The 22424-nt window shown below is 44.4% G+C and overlaps 1 protein-coding gene across 6 annotated transcripts in view; it reads left to right on the top strand.

Annotated features, from left to right (window-relative positions):
* Inpp5f (inositol polyphosphate-5-phosphatase F) overlaps window positions 1-22424 on the top strand; it is a 104722-nt gene that overhangs the window by 73885 nt on the left and 8413 nt on the right. For 5 of the 6 annotated variants that reach the window (XM_013112985.3, XM_040753262.1, XM_013112989.3 and 2 more), the window contains 6 exons: window positions 4340-4464; window positions 5572-5649; window positions 6829-6949; window positions 8379-8507; window positions 11166-11283; window positions 13773-13971. In XM_013112985.3, the coding sequence (XP_012968439.1) occupies window positions 4340-4464; window positions 5572-5649; window positions 6829-6949; window positions 8379-8507; window positions 11166-11283; window positions 13773-13971 (770 nt within the window). Of the gene's footprint in view, window positions 1-4339; window positions 4465-5571; window positions 5650-6828; window positions 6950-8378; window positions 8508-11165; window positions 11284-13772; window positions 13972-17282; window positions 17524-22424 lie in introns of those variants that run through there. The other variant, XM_013112995.3, reaches the window with a different exon arrangement.

Below are 22424 nucleotides of genomic sequence, written 5' to 3'. Positions count from 1 at the left end.
TTCAGAGGACAGCATAGTATGTCATTGACTGCGAATCATAACCAGGGTTTACAAAGGCCATTACTTTAGCTTCCTGTGTCCATCACATTCTATTAGCCATTTAATAAGGGATAATGCCCATCTACGCAATAGCTATTTGGGGTTGGAGAGATAAGTGATTAAGAGTGTGTACTGCTCCACAGAGGACCTTAGTGTGGGTCCCAGCACCCACATCAGGTGGCTTACAACCCTGTGACTCCAGCTTCAAGAGGGATCTGACATCCCTGGCCTCCTTGTGCACTTGTACTCACATGTGCAAACCCCACACAAACATATACAAATACACATAATTTTGAGAGAGAGAGGGGGGGGGAGGAATGAAGTGAGGTAGTATATGCCTTTAATCCCTGCACTCAAGAGCCAGAGGCAGGAGGATCTCAGTGAGTTTGAGGCCAGCCTAGTCTATATAGTGAGTTCCAGGACTGAATAGTGAAACCTTGTCTCAATAAACAAAACAAAGAAATAATTATTTAGAAAAATAAAAGTAATGACTGGGGAGATGGCTCCATGGGTAATTTACACAATGCAGAGATGCGACATGGACCTGGGTGTGACCCCCAGAGCTCATGTGCAGCTAGGCACAGTGCCATGTGTCTGTAATCTCTGTAATAGCCATGAGATACACATGGATACATGCAGGCAAAACATCCACACATGAATCTTTAATAGTTAGAATTTGGTCTTCCATCTACAGTGTGTTTAAGTGTCTTCTAAACCCATTAAAAACAATGTACAGTTCAAAAGAAAGCTGGACAAAAGAATTGAACAGATTCTTTATGCAAAAGGATAGTTTATAAAGTCAAAAAACATGTGAGAAGATGCGTCATCCCACTAGTCATCAGGGAAATTGAAATTAAAGCCATGACACACACACTGGGTTGGCTGAGGGAAAAAAGATGAGAAACATCAAATTTGGGAAAGGATGCAGAGCAATTAGCACTTAAATAGGAAAACAAGTCTGCAAATGTGTTCAGTCAAGGGTGCTTATGCAATAACACTCACAGAAGCATCAGAACAAAGCGGCATGTGGGATCAGATGTGGTCAGGAATAATTTGGTCTTATTCTGCATTTGAACTCCTTAATAATGTAAGTTGATTCATGCATTAATCGTATTCCTGATTGTAAGTAGCATTAAAAAGAATAAGCCATATTTCAATGTATTACAAAATTGTAAAAAGGAGCAAATCTGAGGTATGCAAGCCGAGGAAACAGTGTCTTCCCACACTTGTCCCCGCTCCCTGCTGACTCTCACATCAATCTCTAGGTGTGTGCACTGAGCAGACACTTCTGGTTTCCAGCAGTAGCCTGGTGGTGTTCATTTGTCTGTGTCCCTCTCCCTGGTAATTGCTTTCTGGGATGAGGGGCCCATGGTCAGTGTGTCTCTCGCCTGTAACTGGTTTGGGCTGGGGCTCTTTGACAGCTGATGTATGATGTGGGAGAAACTTCCTGCTCTGATAAAAGGTATACCAGAGCCACCAATGCCCCTGTGGCTGTTGTGTCTGGATTTGAAGGAGGACTTTTGCAGCTATCTCAGGACTGTGAATGAAGCAGGGCGTTTATCCAATATGCTGCTGGGGAAAAACAATGGAGGGAATGGCAGAGCAGAAAGGTAGAACAGGTGTCCGGTGGCTTCTGGACTCACTGAATTCAGCCCTGCTACTTCTGGACTTGTTCTGAGATTTGAGTTAGTGATTTGCTTTTTGTAGCAAGAATTGCCTGACACCAGCACATTCACAATGGAAATTCAAGTCACGAGGAACTGTGTTTGTACACTGTTCTGCAGTAGCTTTGTTTTATTTAAGATCTCTGGCTGCTAGCCTTTTCCCCACTGACGGACCTTTAGGACTTGCCAAGCTGGGAATGGTGGTACATGTCCACAGTCCCAGAACTTGGGAGGATGTGGAGGGGATTGCAAGTTTTAGTCCAGCCTAGGCTACACAGTAAATTCAAGGGTTCCATAAAAACTCAGTTTAAAAAAATAGTAAGTTGGATGTGGTAACACACTCCTTTAATTCAGCACTTGGGAGGTAGACACTGTTCCACATAGTGAGACCCTCCCTCAAAGAAAGAAAGAAAGAAAGAAAGAGAGAGAGAGAGAGAGAGAGAGAGAGAGAGAGAGAGAGAGAGAGAGAGAGAAAGAAAGAAAGAAAGAAAGAAAGAAAGAAAGAAAGAAAGAAAGAAAGAAAGAAAGAAAGAAAAAGAAAAGCAACTAAACCAGAGTGGAAAGCTGGCAAGATGACCCAGCGGGTTGAGACTTACTGAGCAAGCCTGTCCGTCACATCTAGTTTTGATCCCTGGAGCTCACATATGGGGTGGAGGGAGGGGGTGAGAGCAGTCCACAAACTTGTTACCCTAGCCCCTGCACCCTGGCATGTGCATGCCACCTGCCTCCCCCAATAGTAAATACAATTTTGGAGGGCGGGGTTTGAGACAGGGTTTCTCTATGGCTTTGGAGGCTGTCCTGGAACTCGCTCTTGTAGACCAGGCTGGTCTCAAACTCATAGTGATCTGCCTGCCTCTGCCTCCCCGAGTGGTGGGACTAAAGGCGTGCGCCACCACCACCCAGCAGTAAATACAATTTTAAAAGTCCAAGAAAACATCTTTCATGCATATTTAGGGCACTTGTTTATACACAATAAATTTGTAAGCAAGCCTGTTAAATTAAGCAGTATGTACGTTTAAAGTTGATGTTTGCCCTTCAGAGATACCACACCAGGGCCAGGGAAACTGCACAAAGTCACCTTCTGTTCTCTACCATGTGCTCTATGATATATGTACCCACCCAGCCAACATAAACTATAGTAAATTAAAAACATTTTCTAAGAGGTCACACGATTTATACTCCCAGAAACAGTGGGAACCTGTTTTCACTGTTCCCCAATGCAGTCCATGTCTAGTATTCCAATTTACCTGTATTTAGGTAAAAACATTTATGTCTTAACATTTGCATTTGGCCGATAACAGGACTGTTGTATGAAGTTTCCTGATTTTTTTTTTTTACTGATTTTACCCATTTTCTTTCTTATTCTATTTATGGTACTCTATAAATTGTTGATTTTATGTGGCAGGTATGTTCTCATAAGAGTTCCTTGGTTCTTTTGTTTGTTTAACCCTTGCTTATAATGTCACTTGTACACAGATTTAAAATTTTCTGTTTTCACATCTGTCTGCCTTTTCCTTTGTCTTCTGAATTTTATATGATGCTTAAAGGTCATGCTCCCACCTACAGCTGTGAAAAAATTACTCTTAAGTTTTCTTGGGGCTCTTTTTCTTTTTCTTTTTTAACTTGAAGAAAAGCATCTAGGTCATTGATGCATCTAGGATTTACTTTGTGTTTCACTAAAGAGATGCAGGGCTACCGTAAGTCTCTTCCTGGTAGTCACACAGTTCTCCCCGTGCCCGACATAGTCACACGTGCTTGCCACAGAGCTGTGCTTAGCACGCCCTCCCCTCCCAGTGGACTCAGGTCTTTGCCGTCAGCCTTGTTCTCTTGAGTCAGTTGCCTCTCTCTAGTTCTACAGGCTTGCCTGCTACATAGAATGTATAGAATTGTTCCAAATGTGGAAAATTCCTGTGTTTGTTGCTTTCCAAACCTTCCCACACATTTGCTCTTCCAGGTGAACTTTAGAATTAACTTGTCTTGCCCATGAAAAGAACCTGGTTGAGTTTTGGTTGGGATTGTGGAGTGTACAGATTAATTTGGGGAGACTTGATGTCTTGACAGTGTTGGACCTTGAGATTCAGCAACATGGTACATATTTCCATCTATTCAGATTTTCTTTTACACATTTCAGTAGTTTTACAATGTTTACATTGTAGTTTTGTTTTTAAGTTATTCTACCTATTTAAAAAACCTACTGTTTGGGCTGGAGAGATGACTCAGCAGTCAAGACCATGGAGGTCTAAAGGATCCAAGTTCAGATCCCAGCATCCAAATAAGGTGGCTCACAACAGCCTCTAACTCCAGTTCCAGGGAGCTCTGATGCTTTGGCCCCTGGGGGTACACATACACACATATACACATGATTAACAATCTTAAAAAAAAAACTTGCTATTAAAAAGAAGCATGTTTTACTTTGTGTTTTTGTTGGCTATTGCAAATATATGGAACTATCACCACTGATGTCAAAAGTTCTCATAAAGCTAACTTTATATGATAAATAATTTTATGGGAAAATTGACGCTTGAGTGGATTGGCTTGTAAGCACAGCTTTAAGATATTTCTAAAATGTAATCCCACATGAAGATTCTGAGGGCTAGCTAGATATCTTAGCCTTCTCTTGCTCTTCATTCTCACAGGTTATTATTAACTTGGTAGACCAGGCTGGAAGGGAGAAGATTATTGGCGATGCTTACCTGAAACAGGTGCTGCTCTTCAACAACTCTCAGCTCACCTACGTCTCCTTTGACTTCCACGAGCACTGGTAAGTGTCTTCCTGAGAGGCAGCCGCTGCTAAAAGGACATCACCTTCTCTGCTCTTTGCTGGGAAGGAAAATGTCCTTTCCTCCTTGCTCAGAAGGGAGGGGTGTCATGTTTACTTGCTGATAAGTGTCCGTCAGCTTTGCTTTGGCTAGGCCTCAGAGTATGTCGTTACTAAAGTATTTACAGTCTTTCTGTTCCAAAATGTATTGGGAACTCATGATCACAGCTGCTGCAGGACACACAGCATTCATAGCAAAGGTGGTAGACTGTCCTTATCCTGCTGGCTGCCTTCACTGCGAGCAGTGCTCCTGTCCCTCTGGTAAACTCCTAGTGTGCTCTGATTGATCAGCCATGAGAGAATCCTGTGGCTCACACCTTTAGTTTACATACGTATATTGTGAAAGCAGGGTGCTTTCGCTTCAGGCCTCACTCTGCCTGGATTGTGAGGAATTGTGGGAAAAGAGGCATCTGTGAATAATGCTTCAGTGTCTTTGTAGATGTGCTTTCAAATGCAAATTCACTATAGAATTCCTAGTATACAGTAGTACTAAAATCATATATATGTGGTAACCGTTCTTTTAGGATTTTTTAACTACTTTAAAGATCCTAAGGGGCTGGCAAGATTGCTCAGTGGGTAAAGACACCTGCTACCAAGCCTGATGACCTGAATTTGAGCCCTAAAATCTATATGGTGGAGAGAACCAACTCCTAAAAGTTGTCCTCTGGCCTCCACGTGTGAACACCATGGCATATGTGCTCCACACCCCAAGCATGCACACAAATAGAATAAGTAAATAAAATGTGATTTAAATATAAAAAGCTACTGTCTTCCGGGTTTTGTTTTCTTGAGATAGGGTCTCACAATACAGTCCTGGCTGGTCTCAAACTCAAAGTTGTGTCTGCCTCTCAGATGCTAGGGTTAAAGGAGTACACCACCACTCTCAGCTTTGTTTATTTTAACAGTACTGGGAATTGAAGCCTGTGCATGCTGGGAAAGCTATGCACTAATCTATACCCCAAACCCCTTTTATCTTAAATAAATTAAAAAATATCTCTGTTAGAATACTAAAGATTGGTTTTTGTTTGTTTTTGGGGGAATGGTTTTTAGCCGAGGAATGAAGTTTGAGAATGTTCAAACCCTAACGGACGCCATTTACGACATTATTCTTGACATGAAGTGGTGTTGGTATGTATTTGTATTTGTTACTTTCCTATACCTGTGAAGAGACACTGGGACTAAGGCAACTTATAAAACAAACAAAAAACATTTAATTTGGGGCTCATGTTTCCAGAGGGTTAGAGTCCATGACAGCAGGCAGGCAGGCGTGGTACTGGAGCAGTAGCTGAGAGTTTGCCTCAGAGCCACAAGAACAAGGCAGAGAGAGGGGGCAGCTAACTGGGAATGGCCATGGGCTTTTGAAACCTTAAAGCCCAGCTAGTGACACACCTCTTCCAATAAGGCCACACCTCCTCATCCTTCCCAACTAAACATTCAAATAAAGGAGCCTATGAGGCCGTTCTTATTCAAACCACCACAGTATTTCACAGTTGTTTTGATCTTGGTCTGTGAGATCATGTGTCCGTCTAGTACCGCTAAACATCAACACAGCAGCATTATGCCGACAGCTCAGCTTCCTTCCTTTTCACGAGTACCGCCATTACATAGGGCTCCCCATGAGCAGGGAGCAGTGTCCGATAGTGGGGAAATGACGTGCAATCGTCGCTACTGAGCTTGAAGGACTTAAGCTTACCCCTCTCTGTGGCTTTCATTTTGTCTTCCTCTTTTGCCATCTCACATGGGAGGGAGAGCTTAAAGGTATTCGGTTTTTAGGCATTTTGAAATTAACAAAGAAGGAAAGCATGCCCAGACTCCAGGAGGTAGACATAAGAAGGCAGGAAAAGGTCTTAAAGGCCAGGAGAGAACATTTGATTAGATGTTAAGCCTACACAGGTGGCCTGAGCAATTAGAGAGCAGAGGCTTACTGCCTGACTCCATGGCAGGTGGAAAAGCTGATTAGTGTGTTTGAGACAGTTCCTATTGGAGTTAGAAAGGGAGGAACAAGATGGTGTTTAAAGTGTCTCCTGGTTTATAACTGTGTGCAAGTCCACTGCCTATGGTTGTGGCAGCTCCACTGTTAGAGGGAGGGAAGCCACCTGTTCTCTCAGATTCTCATATCCTGGCTTTGAGTTCCCAAATGGGTAGCAATACCTCATTGCCAAGTTGTTCTGTAACTCAGCAGTGGAGTCTTAAGAACGCTCAGTACTACTGCCGCAGTACCAGGCTGTGCCTACAGTTGCCAGCCTTGCTGCCGCTGCCGTGTTTTTAAGAGTTGTGTCTCATTAACCCCATGCTTCTTTTAACAAGGGTTGATCAAGCTGGGGTAATATGTAAGCAAGAAGGAATTTTTCGAGTTAATTGCATGGACTGCCTAGATCGTACCAACGTGGTCCAAGCCGCCATCGCACGAGTGGTCATGGAACATCAGGTATTTTGGAGTCCATTTGCTTATAAACATTCACTTTAAAATGGTTTACACTTTGTGTGTGAGTAAATATTAGGGAGACATCTTTTCAAAGTTGAAATACTCTGTGGAACATTTCTTAGCATGCAGAGATTCTTGTTGCATAAAAACCTGGGAAATGTAAGTAACTTGGTAGAAGTAGAATGTGATAGCATTTTCTTAAACACTCAACTTGCAAATGTTTAAATCTGTTTGGGGTGTTACATAATTATTTTCCTCTGAGCTTCAAACCCACCCTTCTGCATTTTGGGCTGTGAGTTTGTTTGGCTAGCACTGGCAGAATGGGGGAGAGTGGGGCTGGGGGGATGGGAACTAGAGAAGACCATGGTCTCAGACAGAATGCATCCCACCCCCCTGCCTGTTGCATCCCTGTTAGCGGATGGCTCTCTGGGACTCAGTTCCTTTGACAACAACACAGAAGCAGTCCCTTCCCCTTGTGCCCCAGCTCTATGGATGTCATTTGTTACCTCAGTGTCTCATTGTAGATCTTTCAGCTCTCCAGAACACCTGGTAGCCAACTTCCTATGTGGCAGTCTAAAGTGAAAACACCTAATGTAGTTCTGGTTTGCTTCTCTGCCCCACATAGAACCCAACTATTCTTTGAGGGCTCCATTCTGTTCTTTTAAAGTAGGATTTAGTCAGTAAAGCTTGTGAATTATGCCCTGTCCCCACCACATGGAAACCTCCCCAAATCTGAGTTTTAACATCTTTAAAACAGAATTGTTTTGATGAGTGAATGAGATAATTCATGTAAATAAAACAAAAGCCCCTGCACTCTGGCACTTACTACTCAGTTATAGTTCATGTATTGTTTCCTCACATTTTCCCAGTATTTGGCTTCACTTCTTAGGCAAATTTAAAGCAGGCAAAATATGGTAGTATTAGCCTATTCATTAAAAAAATTAAAAGTGATTGTGATAGCAGTGCTTTATTTAATAATAAGTATTTTTGAAACAGGGTCTCTTTATGTACCTCTGACTGTCCTGGGATCCACAGACCCACCTGCCTTTGTCTTCTGAGTGATAGGATTAAAGGTGTGTGCCACCACATCTGCCAGTTTTTTAACATCTGCTTTATTTTTCAAAAAATGTCCGAGCTGGGCATGTTGGTACACTTCTGTCATCTCAGCCCTCATGAGCCTGAGTCAAGAGGATTGAGAACTCTAGGCAAGCCTGTCTTAAAGTCTGAGGGAAACAGTGGGATGCACATGGTGGAAGGAGAGTGCTGACTCCCCAAAGTTGCCCTGTGACCTCCTGATATTTAGCAGCATGCGCGTGCGCGCAGGCGCGCACGCACACACATACACACACACACACCTATAAAAAAATAAATTATATGTTAGCTTGTTTTCTTTTTCTATAGTATACATTTCATGATAATGTGTTTATGTTAGCTTAAAAAGCTAGGTGTGATGCCCCCGGAGCAGCCGCTACCTGTGAAATGTAATCGGATCTACCAGATAATGTGGGCTAACAACGGAGACTCTATCAGCAGACAGTATGCTGGGACAGCTGCTCTGAAGGTAACTGTAGCAGTCATTGTGGGCCATTTTAACTGAGGTTCAAAACCAACTTTGTTTTTGATAAAAAAAAAAAGGTATCTGGGCTCAGATAACAGGTCTGGGTACTTGATTTCTTTCTGGAATGTCTATTGCAGGAGCCCATAGTTAGGATGTAGATGGCCTGTTTGTATCCGAGGGGGTGTGTACTATCTCTGGAGAAGGCTGCTGTTTCTAAGGTCCCATGTTCATTTATTTTATTTTATTTTATTTTGAGGCAGGGTCTTATTATGTAGCCCTGGCTGTCTTTGAATTCACTGTGTAGTCCTAGCCATCCATAGAGATCCTCCTGTTTCTGCCTCCCATGCATCACCATGCCTGGCTGTGCGCTTATCTGAAAGCTGTATACAAATAAAACATGTCTACTAGGACCTGACCTATCCTGGGATACTTTTGTCTTCTCTGAGTGTGAATCTTAAGCCTGCCTCTTACAAAGTATGACCTTGTGCAAGTCACTTATCTGTTCGGTCCCCTCAGTTGTCCAGTGGAAATACTAGGCCCACTGTGACAGATTGTTATAGGATATGTGGGCTTGGACTGTTCCCTGACACATAGTATGTGCTGAAGGAATGCTTTGTTAGTTTTGTTGTTATAAATTGAGTTTTTTGAAGAACCTACAAAACTATACAGCCACTGGCGACCGAATTCTCAATGTGTTAGGGTACTCTTTATGGGCAGTAGGAAGTGGTTGAGTATTTAAATTAGGTTTATGTTGATTTTCCTCCAAGATATGATTTCTTCTAGGGTGATTTCTCATCTAACAAAGTGTAGCTTGCTTGGTAGAGCACTGGCCCAAAATGTGTGAGGCCCACAGTTGATTCCTAGGAAAACCCAAGCCAAAGTAAGTTGAACTAAGGACTCAACAGACATCAGCTTGTCTAGGCTCTGGTTGAGTAATACATATAAAAACTTGTTTTGTTTCTATGACAGGGCCTCTGTGTAGGCCAAACTGGTACTGTACAACTTCAGCTGGAATTATAAAAGTGAGCCATGTCATCTGGCTCCGTGTGTATGTATGTATGTATGTATGCATGCATGTATGACTTTATGTGCATCACATACATTTTGGTACTTGAGAAAGCCATAAGATGTCAGATCCCCTGGTATTAGAGTTACAGGCTGTGGTAAGCTACTTGAATTAGGTGTTGGGAACTAAACCCAGGTCCTCTGCAAGTCCTTCAAGCAACAAGTCCTCTTAACTACTGAGCTAGCCCCAGAAAACATTTTTTTTTTTTTTTTGGTTTTTATGAGACAGGGTTTCTCTGTATTGTTTTTGAGGCTGTCGGTTCAGCCCGGCCTCAACTCACAGAGATCTGCCTGCCTCTGCCTCCCAAGTACTAGGATTAAAGGCGTGCACCACCACTGCCCGGCCCAGAAACCATTTTTAATAATTAAGGAAAACAAGCTTTAGACTGCCTTATCCAAGCACCACCCACTTTCTTCCTTTGAGTTAGAATGCATTAGAGTGCACATGTGTGCCTTTCCATCTATATGAGTTGCTATACTAAGACTCCTTGAAAATGGGCAACTTGTTGGCAATATGTTCTTCCTAATTGACAGTTTTAGGATATGGCCTGTGTGCTAAAACTTGCTGTGAAGAGACACCATGGCCAGGGCAATTCTTCTAAGAGTAAGTACTTATTGGGGTCTGGCTTACAGTTTCAGAGGGTTGTTCTATTACCATCATGGCAGGAAGCATGGCAGCAGGCACAATAGGCATAATGCTGGAGAAGAGGCTGAGAGCTCCATCCCGATCGGCAGGCAGAGAGACTGGGTCTGGTGTGGGCTTTTGAAACCTCACAGCCCACCCGGAGCGGCACACTTTCTCTGACAGGGCTGGAGAAGCACAGCGTGTTTCTGAGATTGTCTTGTATAAAAACAGTGGGCTGGAGCAGAGCAAGAGGCTGTACCTTTTTTATCTGTGAGGCACTTGAAATCACTGCTCCTCTATTCATGGGTATGGTGGTGCGTGCCTATCATCCTAGCTCTTGAGATGTGGAGGCAGGAGGATCAAGATTTCAAGGTCACTCTTGACTACAGAGTAAGGCCAGTCTGGGCGATATGAGACTGTCACAAATCCCTTCCTCTCCCCTCAAAATTTTAGTTTTGATTTTATGTCAGCATGAGCCTTGAAAGATATTTTTTGCCTTTTTGGTATTTGTTATATAGTTGGTTTTTATTTAGAAATTCTACAAGTTGCCAGGAATGGCTTTGCCTTAAAGGCCCACCTAACTGAAGGTTTGATGCCATCAATAAATATTACATATAGTTATTTGACATGCTTAGATCAGAGTCAATTACTAGTATTTTTTTTTTTTTTTTGGTTTTTTGAGACAGGGTTTCTCTGTGGCTTTGGAGGCTGTCCTGGAATTAGCTTTTGTAGACCAGGCTGGTCTCGAACTCACAGAGATCCGCCTGTCTGCCTCCCGAGTGCTGGGATTAAAGGTGTGCACCACTATCGCCCTGCACTAGTACATATTTTAATTTAAACAATACTTGGGAGTTTTTAGAGTTACAATTTGGAAGCCTGTGGAGTTCTTGTCTTAAACAGAAAGTTCCAATGCATTTTGAGAACATTCTTACATGTGAATACATTTCCACAAATTGTCTTTTCTTTGATAGGGTGACTTTACAAGAACAGGAGAAAGGAAGCTGGCAGGAGTTATGAAAGATGGAGTTAACTCAGCAAATAGGTACTACCTCAGTCGGTTCAAGGATGCTTATAGGCAAGCCGTCATAGGTAAGAGCAGAAATGTTCTCTTTCCTTAGGACTGCAGCTCCTTTGGGGAATGGAACTTTGCAGAATTCAGCTTCTTGCATTTATTGTGTTTTGTAATGTATTTGTGTTTCTGTATTGAGCACCTTACCTAATAAATCAATTTAAATTTTCACAGGCTTAGCACCTGACAAATTTTTTTGGCTGGAGCAACAAAGGAAACATATAATTCCAGATGTATTAAATAGTCCGTTACTCGAGTGACAGAAAAACAGAATTGAAGCTCCCAGTGTGTGTGGGATGCTCTACCCCAAAACCTCAATATGTAGAATCTTCATAACGCATTCATTTTCCTATTGCTCAAGCCATGTAAACAGATGGGTTTCTTTTCCTGTTGGTCATTTATCATACAAATACACCATCATTTTCCATAAGCATGATTTAACAGAGCATTAAGGTACTGCATTTACAGGTTATCTCAACCAACTTGCTACTTTGTAGAAGAAACAAATGGGAAAATAGATTACCCATAAAATTCCTGCATTAACATATTAATTTAATTTTCACAAAAATGTCATTTTACAGGATTGAAGTGAAAGTAGAGTGTTCTGGATTAGAAACAAATATGACATGGTTGATCTGTGGTCCCTAAGAATATTTTTTAAATTCTATTTCTTTCATCTGATTATTTTAGCATACATAAAATAACCCAAGCAAATACCAGGTAGGAATGGCGAGATCTACTGTAAAAAAGTTGGATTCAGAACTGGGTTGTAACTCAATTTTGGAGTACTTACCTAGCAGATAGGAGACCCTGGGTTTAATCTCCATAAACAAAACAATAAAGTTTGACTTATTTGCCAGAAATGAGACGTATGAGGTGAGATTAGAGACTTGGATCCTTTAAGATAAGGTCTCACCCTGTAATGCTGGCTGTCCTGGAACTCACTCTATAGATCAGGCTGGTCTCAAACTCAGAAATCCAGCTGTCTGTCTCTGAGAGCTGGGATTGAAGCCATGAGCCATATCTGACTGAGATTTGGATTTTAGTAGTATATTCAACAGGGAAAAAGAGATGTCTTCCTTTCATTGGTTAATGTATATATTAATTATGTCACTAGAGTTCGGGGCTCTGTGCCAGCCTCAGTTTAGCTGTCTACCTTGGTCTCCTTGCAGTTGAGAGAGAGCCAGTAGCAATAGAAGCTGATTGGGTCCTTGGGTGAGGCCAGCGGCTGACAGGTCTTCCTTTCCCATAAGCTGCCTTAGATCTGTCTTCATGAGGGAATGGACTCTTAAGGTTTACTAAAGCTTTAGCTGCATACCCCATCGAGAGGAAGTTAGCTCGTCTTTGCTGGTTTTAAAGTTGGATTGGTGTTGTATTGCTAAGTGGTTAGGAGTTCTTTATGTGTTAAGTATACAAATCCTTCACATGATGAATGAGTTGTAAATATTCTCATGTTTGTGGATTTTTTCACTTTTATGATAATGCATTTTGAAATGCAATTTGTTTTTAGTTTGAAAAAGCTCGAATTTTATTGAAAAAGAAAACCACACACACAAGATAACTTCTGGTTCTTTTTAAGATCTCTTCCACTGAGCCTTGTCCCTGCACGTAAGTTTCCACTGAGTCCACACTAAAGGTGCACTCACAGCAGGCAGAGAGCTAGCCCCTCATTAACAGGTGGGCAGCAGCTTCCACTCAGGATTAGGTGATGCCCATGACTTCAGCAACCAAACTGGCTTCTCACAAGACCCACAAGGCCAGGTCCTTCATCATCAGGCACACCCTAGATTCTGTATCAGGTCCATGCAGACTGTTGGCCTCACCTACACCTCACCTACACAGCACCCTCCTCCACAGGATGTGTAAGCAGAGGGGCATGCTGCTATGCCAGTAGAAACTTCATCTTCCTTAGTCCAACATACTCTCTACACATTATCTGTGCCAACTGGTCTGTGTGCTGTGGGATTGTGTTCCCTGTCACCCAGAGTACCATCTTCCAATTAGGTACTAGCCAATCACCCAAGTCTATAGGATGAGTAATGTTCACATTTGAGATGAGGTCCTCACGTGCATTAGAGCTACTCACAGGGGCTGGGGAGAAATAAATAAGGTTGAGCCTGTCAGAAAAGTGTACAGTACTGCACGCAACACAGAGTAGGAAGTGGTTGAGTAGGAAGATGCCCATCTGTTTGCCAGCACCATGGCTAAGGTTGCCAGGCCTTAGGGAGGACATGTATGAAGCTAGGAAAGCTCAGTCTTCTCACTCATGAAATGTTTCCAGAAACACAAAACTTTGTAATTTTGATGACATCCAATTTGTTTTTTTCTTTTGTTGCTCATACTTTTGGTGTCCAGTCTAAAAAAATTAAACATACTTTAATGTGGGAAAGATTTAAGCTTATGTTTTCTTTTATGATATCTACTGTTTTAGGTCACAGATTCTCTTTCATTTTCTAAAAGATACATTAGTAGAGCTAAGATGATGATAGCATTAACCCTTCTACCCTAGATTTGATGCAAGGCATTCCAGTGACAGAAGATCTTTATTCCATATTTACCAAGGAGAAAGAGCATGAAGCTTTGCATAAGGAAAACCAGAGAAGCCACCAGGAACTCATCAGCCAGCTCTTACAGAGCTACATGAAGTTGCTGCTACCTGGTGATGAGAAGTTCCATGGGGGCTGGGCCCTAATTGACTGTGACCCCAGGTGAGCTGGAGGCATGGTCTAAGGACTCAACTTGCTTAATGTTCTGGGGTTGATAAGTTGTTAGGGCTGGAGAGATGACTCAGTGGTTAAGGGCACTGACTACTCCTCCAGAGGTCCTTAGTTCAATCCCTAGCAACCACATGGTGGCTCACAAACAAACAAACAAAATACGTACTTATGTTTTTGTTTCTTATATTTTGGTTGTGAGCCTAGCCTTTAAAGGTTGAAACATCTCTCCAGTCCAATGTTTTTGTTTCTTGAAAACAGGATTTTTCTGTGTAGCCCTGACTATCCTGGAATTCTCTCTCTAGAGGCTGGCCTCAAACTCAGAGAGATCCTTCTTGTACCTCCTGAGTGCTGGGAATAAAGGTGTGTGTGTCACCACACCTGGCCAAATATGTATATCTTTTCTTCTTGTCCATTAGGGCATCTTCAAGTGTGGGCCTCTGGTTGGATCTCCTGGCTAATTTCTAGTTCATTATTAGATTCACTTCTCTTCCCGGTATATCATTTGGTCTTCTAATTCTTCCATGGTTGGTCAGTCACCGAAAATGATGATGGGAATGTGCTTTTCCTGTTTCACTGGCCAGAGCTCCCACTGTTACTCTCTTCTTCCTCTAGGATGTTAGTGTAAGCCTGAGTGGTTGTGTTTGTCAGCTGTTTAACACAAGGAATCTGCCTCAGGTCTAAAGTGGAAGTGTATTGAGGAGCTCCATTGCCACCCAGGGCAAAAGGGATGCCTGAAAGAAATATGAACTGCTCAAGAGGTGGCCGTGGAGCCAGGTGTCCAAAGCTCCTCTGTGAAACCCACAGCTGCCAAGGCTTGACAGTCTTCACTTAGGTCCCGGAAGGCTCTCCTCCAGGTTGGCCATATTAGACTGGCTGCATTTCATAGGTGGTTGAGGTGTGTGGCCATTTCCCAGCCTTTTTTTTTCTTGTCTCGAGGTTTCTGCTTTGTTAGAAACTGCTTTCTTTGAAGCTGTGGGATAGAAAGATTGATGGAAGACATGGTGGGGCTGATGTTTTGGAGCCAGTAGCCACACTGTTGGCTTAAGTAGGGTGGTTGTTTGCTTCTCTTCTTTATTCAGATAGGACCTCATGTTGGTCTCCAACTCACTTTATAGCAGATCACTGAATTTCTGACCCTCCTGCCTCCCTCCCGTTTCTCAGGTACTGGGATTATAAGCACGCACAACCTAAATATTTTGAACTAAGGGTGTCATGAATGTTAAGCAAGCCTTTGCCACCTGAGCTAGTTACAGCCTCTGCCGGGTGTTCTTCTCCCATGCTCTCCCTCCCGATCCCTTTTTCCCAGACAGGGTCTTTCTGTGTAACCCTGGCAGTCTCAGAGATTCACTTCCCTCTGCCCCTCCCCCTCCTCTACCCCCCCCCAGTGCTGGGATTAAAGGTGTCTGCCACCACCACACAGCTTGTTTTCTGTTTGTATAGGAGGTGTTTAATCACTCTGTGGTTTACCACAGTAAGGGCTTCTTTGCTCCATTTCCCTGTGGGTGTGGGCTTAGGGAGGAGTCCCAGAATGGTTTCCAGTGCTCTCTTCTGCCTCCTCTTCTGGTGGCACTTTTTCAGACCCTCACATATTATTCTGGTGGGTCACTCTCCACGGAGATGCCAGCTGGAGAGTTCATTTGCCACCATCTTAAGAGCCTTTCTATGTCTCTTCTCAGCTGTCTTGTAGCTGTCATCCACGGATTTTGGAGTTACTTATGCCACTGATATTTCTCTCATATGTGTGTGCATGTGTGTGTGGTTTCCCCTTTCTCTCCATGAAAAAACATGCATGTAAGTTCTCTATAGAATTATTGTATGTTTGTTAACTGAATGTAAAACGTTTGGGCCCCTGGTGGAAGACAAGGTAGCTCTGGGCTAGCTGGCACAATGCTTTAATCCTAGCGCTGAGAGACAGAGGCAGGCAGATCTCAGTGATTTTGAGACCAGCCTGATTCCTAACGAGTTTGTTACACAGTGTGACGCCACCAAAAATGTATCTTGCAGGGGGAGGGGCATTAGCGACCAAACACGACTGTTCTGTGTGAAAGAGTAGGTTCAGATGGAACTCGGGGCTCCGGGCTTGTCTGTGCGAAAGAGTAGGTTCAGATAGAACTTGGGGCTCCGGGCTTGTATGGCAATTGTGTCTTCCATGAACTCACTGCCAGACCATTTTGTCTTTTTGTCCTTGCGCTCTACCAGATTTTTCTCAAGACCAAGGATAAGATTCAGTCCTGGGAATAAGTTAGAACAGTGCATTATCCTGAAGACTGTTTCTGCAGCGCCTTAGATTTTATAAACTATTGTGGAAAGCCTCTGGGCGTACGCAGGGGAGGCCTGAAGTGGCGGTGGGAATTGTCCAGCATCAGGTGAGGCGCAGTGCGGCAGCAGCCGCGGCATTCACAGTCCGTCCCCGCAGACACTGGATAGGAGCATCTTTCCTGGACTTTGTCCCCTGCCTGCGTTCTAGCTGCCCCAGTTGCCTTGAAACAGCCGGACTCCAGTGACTGCAGAGAGGAAACTTAGATTTGTAAGGAACTAGGAGACCCTTAACATCTGCAGAACTGAAGAGGCTGCCCGACTTTCCCCTGCGCTCTGTTCGGCTGCCCTTTGGCAGGGTGTTGCTGCTTGGCAGCGGTTGGAACTCTGCTATCAGGTTAAACGGAGGTACAAGCCCTCCCATCCCAGTTCTTCGGGCCGGGGTCTGTGCTCTCCACTGAGGGTACAAGATGCCCAAGATGCAATGCGCACGCGCATTGGTAGCCGGCCGCAACGGAAGTGGGCGTGACTGGCGACGACTTCGCAGTAGCGCCATTCTTTGCAAACGGGAGGTGCGGTGCAGACAGAGGATGCCACGCTCTCATTGGCCACCGCCCCCAGCGCCCCGCGTACCACCTGCCAACGCTGTGGAGCCTAAGTCCGATAGTGTTCTCGCTATGACTTTTAAGATTTTCCTCCTCTTTACAGGCCTTATGGTTAAAGTACCTGTCGGGCTGTATTTTTCCTGTAAACTACTTCTTTTCCAAAGCCTGATGTTAATGTCCCCGGAAGACAGCGCCTTTTATGCGACCATTGTCTCCGTGGTCGGGCTGCATGTGGTTTTGGCAATTTTTGTTTTTATAGTGTGGAAAGAGGGTTTGCCACAGTGTCAGGAAAACAAAAATGATTAGGGTAGCAGAAATGCTGGGGGTGGGGGGGAGTTATAAATAAGGGGTTTTCCTTTTTCTTTCTTGTTCGTATCGAATGTGCTTTTTCTTTCTTTTTTAAGGGGGGGGGTGGGCATATGGGCAGGGGGATCATATACTGCACCTAAGACTGCAGTAAAAATGGGGTGGGGGAAAGGCCGACAACATTCGACCGCTTGTTTCGTGCCAAATGCTTTTAGATAAGGACATACTGTTTTTGACTGATGTAAATACTAACCCCAAATAGGCAGCCAGGATGGAAGTTAACACTGTAATTAGATGTTTTCGTATAAAAATTGTGTCGTGATGTAATTTGTGTGGTGTGGCTCGGCTCGGTACAACCAGCAGTTTTCACAATGCAGTAAGTATCCATGTGAAAAGCTCCATTCCTTTTACTGTATCTGCGTCATTTTCTGCGAAGCCGCCGGGATCGCTTAATTTAATGGTCTCTTACTCAGATATTAGCTGCCAGAATCAGTCTGTGTTTTATTAGTTGCCTCTGTGCTAATTCATTCATTGAGGTCTTAAGCGTAGTCGAAAATTGAGGAGTTCATTTAAATTAACAGTGTTGGATTTAAACTAAAACAAGGCGATACTGACACAGAAAACCGAAGTGAACGTTTTGATAAATCCATGAAGTATGTTGTTCTTTTGCCGCAGCGAAGGAACCACGAGTCAACAAACCCACATGGAGATTATTGGTAGAGGAGGATAAAGGGGGGTTAGGTGTTGGTCAACTGGGAGGAGGAGGGGGGATGGTGAGAGGCGCTTGCTTAAAAGGGGAAGCGCACGCATGTATACTGAGTCCTTATGCAGCAGCCCCTTAATGAGTGACGTGGCCATACCACTGTGTATGCCCTGCCCATTGTCAGGGGGGCGGGGTCAGCGTGATGCCGAGGTTTCAACAATCCCACCTCATTATTATTAAAAAGGTGGGGAGTTAGATGTGGCAAGTTAGGGAATAAGGGCATCGAGTTCTCAAGACTACTGGGGGACCTAAGAAAGCTGGGGTGCTGCCACGTCCTGGCTGTTTGGAACTCTGACACCTCTGTAGACCTGATAAGATGTTAGCAGAGTGGAGGACAGGGTTAAGTTTAGAAAGTTTTTTTCTTAGATCCTGGTACTTGAGGGGCAGAGGATCATAACATGAGGGCAGGATTCCCAAGGGGGGGGGAGTCCCACGATGAGGGAAGGGAGTCCCAGGACCAGGGAAAGACTGAACAATATCTGGAGTGAATCTGACCTGTCTGGGTGGGTCCAATTCGGCTCCCTGGAAACTTACAAGAATCCTCTGAGTTTGTGAAAATATAAGTATTAGACACATTAGCAGCATATTTATGTTAGAAACGACTTGGCTGAAAGCATTAACATTTTTAAAACTTACAGATATAGTTAACCCAATGAAAGCACCTTAATTTTGAGCTTGTAGTTATGATCCTATAGTATAGTTTGGTGTTTAGTACCCTGCCAGAATTGGATTAATAGCCTATTAGCTGGTTGTTCCATTGTTGTCTGGTTACCTTTACTTAGGAGGCACATATGTTTGGTGGTCTTTATGTCTCTAGATCCGTGGCTTCCAGCTGGCATTCCTGTAACAACAGCTAATTGGTTAGAAGTTTTGAATGAGTTATTGAAGGATACATAGGAGACTGATGAGCAGGGTGTTATTAGAAACAGGAGCGTTCAGATCACCTGAGGACAGGAAGGGAGATCAGGAAGGAAAGCATATGGGGTCTCAGTCTGGCAGAGTGTGATTGCAGGAGTGAAACTTTATTCTTCTGAAATAGGAGGCAAAGTAGTTGATCTTGGTGTCCTCTGAAGCTTAAGGGAACAAGGTCCTGTTGTCGTAGCTGTATATGAGGGGTGAGCTTCAGGTGGAGAAGTAACAGGCTTGAGACGAGACAAGTGAATCCAGTGGGGAAGGCCCTCAAGCTTAGTAGCTGTTAGAGTGACAAGAATTACCTTGAAGGAGCTCTGCCATTTAGGGGGAAGGGGTGAGGGGCATTGGTCTGGAGGAGAGAGAAGGACCTGGTCCCCAATATTAATTGGGGATGTACAGGGTTAGCACATGGTTGCGGTAGGGAGTGGTTAGTAAGTTCCGTAGGAGGGAATGGAGATGATGGAGTAAGGGTGTAAGCAGGTGGTCAGGGAGAGGTGAGAGTTTAGAAGAGAGGCCAGGAGTTAGAACTGGCCGCCTGTACATGAGTTCAAAGGGTGAGATGAAAAGGGGTTGTTTGGGGAGAGCCCTAAGCCTGAAAAGAGCCAGAGGCAAGAGCTTTACCCAGTCAAGGTGAAGTTCCTGTGACATTTTAACAAGAACGGTTTTTAAAGAACAGTTAGTTTGCTCTACCTTCCCTGAGGACTGGGGGTGATACGGGATATGAAAACACCAAGGAATGTTGAGAGCTTTAGATAGGGTTTGGGAGATCTGAGAGGTGAACTCAGGACCACTGTCTGACTGAAGAGAGGCTGGAGTTCCAAACTGGGGAATAATTTTCCTGAGAAGGATGTCAAAGACTGCTGGACCTTTTTGTTAGTGGTAGGAAATGCTTTACCCACCCCGAGAAGGTATCGATTAATACCAGGACTACAGGTATGTGGGTAAAGTCAAGTTGCCAGTCAGTCCCTGGAAGAAAGCACCTAGCCTGGTGGGTGGGAAAAGGGGGACTACAATACCTGGAGATAGGGTCTGACATCTAACAGGTTTTACTATAGGCAGTGATAGTTTTTAAGAAATGCAAGTCCTCACGAGTGAGCTGGAAGTAAGCGTTGACAAAATGAGACAGAGCCTGACTGTTAGCATGAAAGAGCTGGTGTAGACAGGACAGGATTTGTCCAGTGTCAGGAGGTGACTGTGAGGACGTGGGTTGTTAGTGTATGAACTCCCTGTGGTGGGTGAGGTAGATCTGGGTCTTGGAGGGCTGCGGTCCTAGCTGCTTCATCAGCCCGGTTGTTACCCCTAGAGATAATGGAGTTGTCAATCTGATGAGACCAGCAGTAAATAATGCCTATAGCTTTGGGGAGGTGGGAGGCCTTTAGCATGGCCACAATATGACCTGAGTTAGTTATGGATCCTCCTTTCGTAGTAAGTAGCCAGCGCTCTTTCCAGATAGCAGCGTGGGACAGGAAGATATGAAAAGCATATTTGGAGTCTGTGTAAACATTTAGGGAATGTCCCTGTGCTAACTGGAAGGCACGTGTGAGGGCTACTAATTCAGCCTGCTGATTAGTAGTGTGGGCGGGGAGTACCTGTGCCTCCACAACCCTGGTATCTGAATCTATGCCATAGCCTGCTTTACGGGTCCCCTCATGCCATCCGTTTACCACACATAGGTGACCTGAGGTAGTGTGCCCTCCTGTATGTGTGAAGGATAGGGCAATAGTTCCTCTAAGGTTTCAAGGCAGGAGTGAGATTGGTAATAGTATCAGGCTGAGGAAGAAGATTTGAGATATTGAGGGGCGGGCAGGATTGGAAAGTAAGTGTGGCATCTTCTCCAGCACCATTTGGAGAGAAAGAAGTCGGGAAGGAGGTAGAGTGTGTCAGCCTCTGTAAGTTAGGAGGTGAGACAGGTGTGGTGGGAGAAGACAGTGATGGGTGACCCAACGTTTAGCTTCTTTGACTCACGAATGAGGAGCTCAGCAGCTGCTAAAGCGCATGTGCAGGGTGCCCACCCTTGGGGAGTTAGGTCTCGTTTCTTTGACAGATACGCTACGGTGCAAAGGAAGGTCCCAAATGGTGACCTAGAACTCCAAGGGCGTGTCCCTCCTTTTCTGCTACATAGAAAGGACGAGTTAGTGACCTAAAACTCCAAGGGTGTAGCTCTCCTTTTCTGTAGAGGGAGAAAGGACGAGTTAGGTCTGGAAGATGAGGGGCTGGCGCCTGGAGAAGAGCCTGTGTGAGTTTCTGAAAGGGCTTAGTAATGGGGTTAAGGAAGGGTTCATGTGGAGAGCCAAGAGCTGCCTCATAGGGGACGAGCAAGGAGAGAGAGTAGGAGGGGATCCAAGAGTGTAAGAAACCAGCTATTCCTAGAAACGACAAAATCTCCTCTTTAGTAGAGGAACTGCAAGAGACTGGATTAGGTTCTTTCTGTCTAAGGTAATAGCTTTGTGAGTTGGGGTGATGGTTCGTCCCAAGTAGGTGACCTGAGGAGTGGACAGTTGGACCTTAGAAGGTGAGACTCTATAGCCCCTGCTGGACAGGAAATTTAGAAGAGTGGAGGTGTCAGTCTGGCTAACTTCTAAGGACGGGCTGCAAAGTAAAATATCATCTACATATTGGGGAGAGACAGAGACAGCAGATCAGAAGTTAGAGCCTGGCCAAATAGATGTGGGCTGTCATGGAATCCCTGAGGTAGGATGGTTCAGGTATGCTGTGGAGGCACGGGTATCAGTCCAGGTGAAAGCAAAGGTATTTTGAGACTGAATGTTGAGAGGGATAGAGGAAAAGGCATCCTTAAGATCTAAAACTGAGACATGAGAGGTCCCTGAGGGGATAGTGGAGTGTGTAAGGATTAGGTACCACAGGATGGAGGGGGCCACTACCGAATTAATGAGCCGGAGGTCTTGAACCAGGCGATAGGTCCCATTAGTTTTTTTAACTGCCTGTATAGGGGTGTTAAAGGGAGAGATGTAGGGGAAGTAACCTTCTCCTTAGGAGGTAGGAGATGATAGGTTTAAGTCCCCTAAGGCTCTGGAGTGGGAGTGGGTACTGGACTAGAGTGATGTACCTCGAGGGGTCCTGTAACTAACTGCATGACAATGGGGGAATGGTGTCTAGCCACAGGAGGGTTCTAGGTGTCCCAGACTTGGAGGCCTACCTGAGAGGCTGGTAGAGGAAACAACATATTGGAACCAGTAGGGTGAGTGGTTAGGAGGAGGAGAGGAGCCGCTGGCAAGTCTGGAATTAGGCAAATGGGGGGAGCAAAAGAAATAGAAGCTCCTACCTTGGCTAAAAGATCCCTTCCCGGTTAGGACACAGGACAAGTTGGTATAACCAAAAATGAATGGGTAAGGGGAATTCCCCTGAAAATGCAATTGAGTGGTGGAATCTGGTGAGGTAGGTAAGGCTGTCCCCCTATCCTGACAATAGGGAGATGAGGAGAGGTGGATCCCCAAAGCTCCCTCAGGACTGAGTATGTGGCACTGGTGTCCAAAAGAAAGGAGATGGATTGCCCTGATACCTTAATGTCTACCCGGGGCTCCCTAACCGAGATGACAGTGATCGGGTCAGGAGAGCCTGGACCCTTTCACTCATCATTGTCC

Source organism: Mesocricetus auratus, unplaced genomic scaffold (genome assembly GCF_017639785.1).
Source record: "Mesocricetus auratus isolate SY011 unplaced genomic scaffold, BCM_Maur_2.0 Super-Scaffold_4256, whole genome shotgun sequence".
Classification (NCBI taxonomy): Eukaryota; Metazoa; Chordata; class Mammalia; order Rodentia; family Cricetidae; genus Mesocricetus; species Mesocricetus auratus.
Note: the sequence above shows the minus strand (reverse complement) of the source record. Positions and strands in the feature narration are given on the sequence as shown.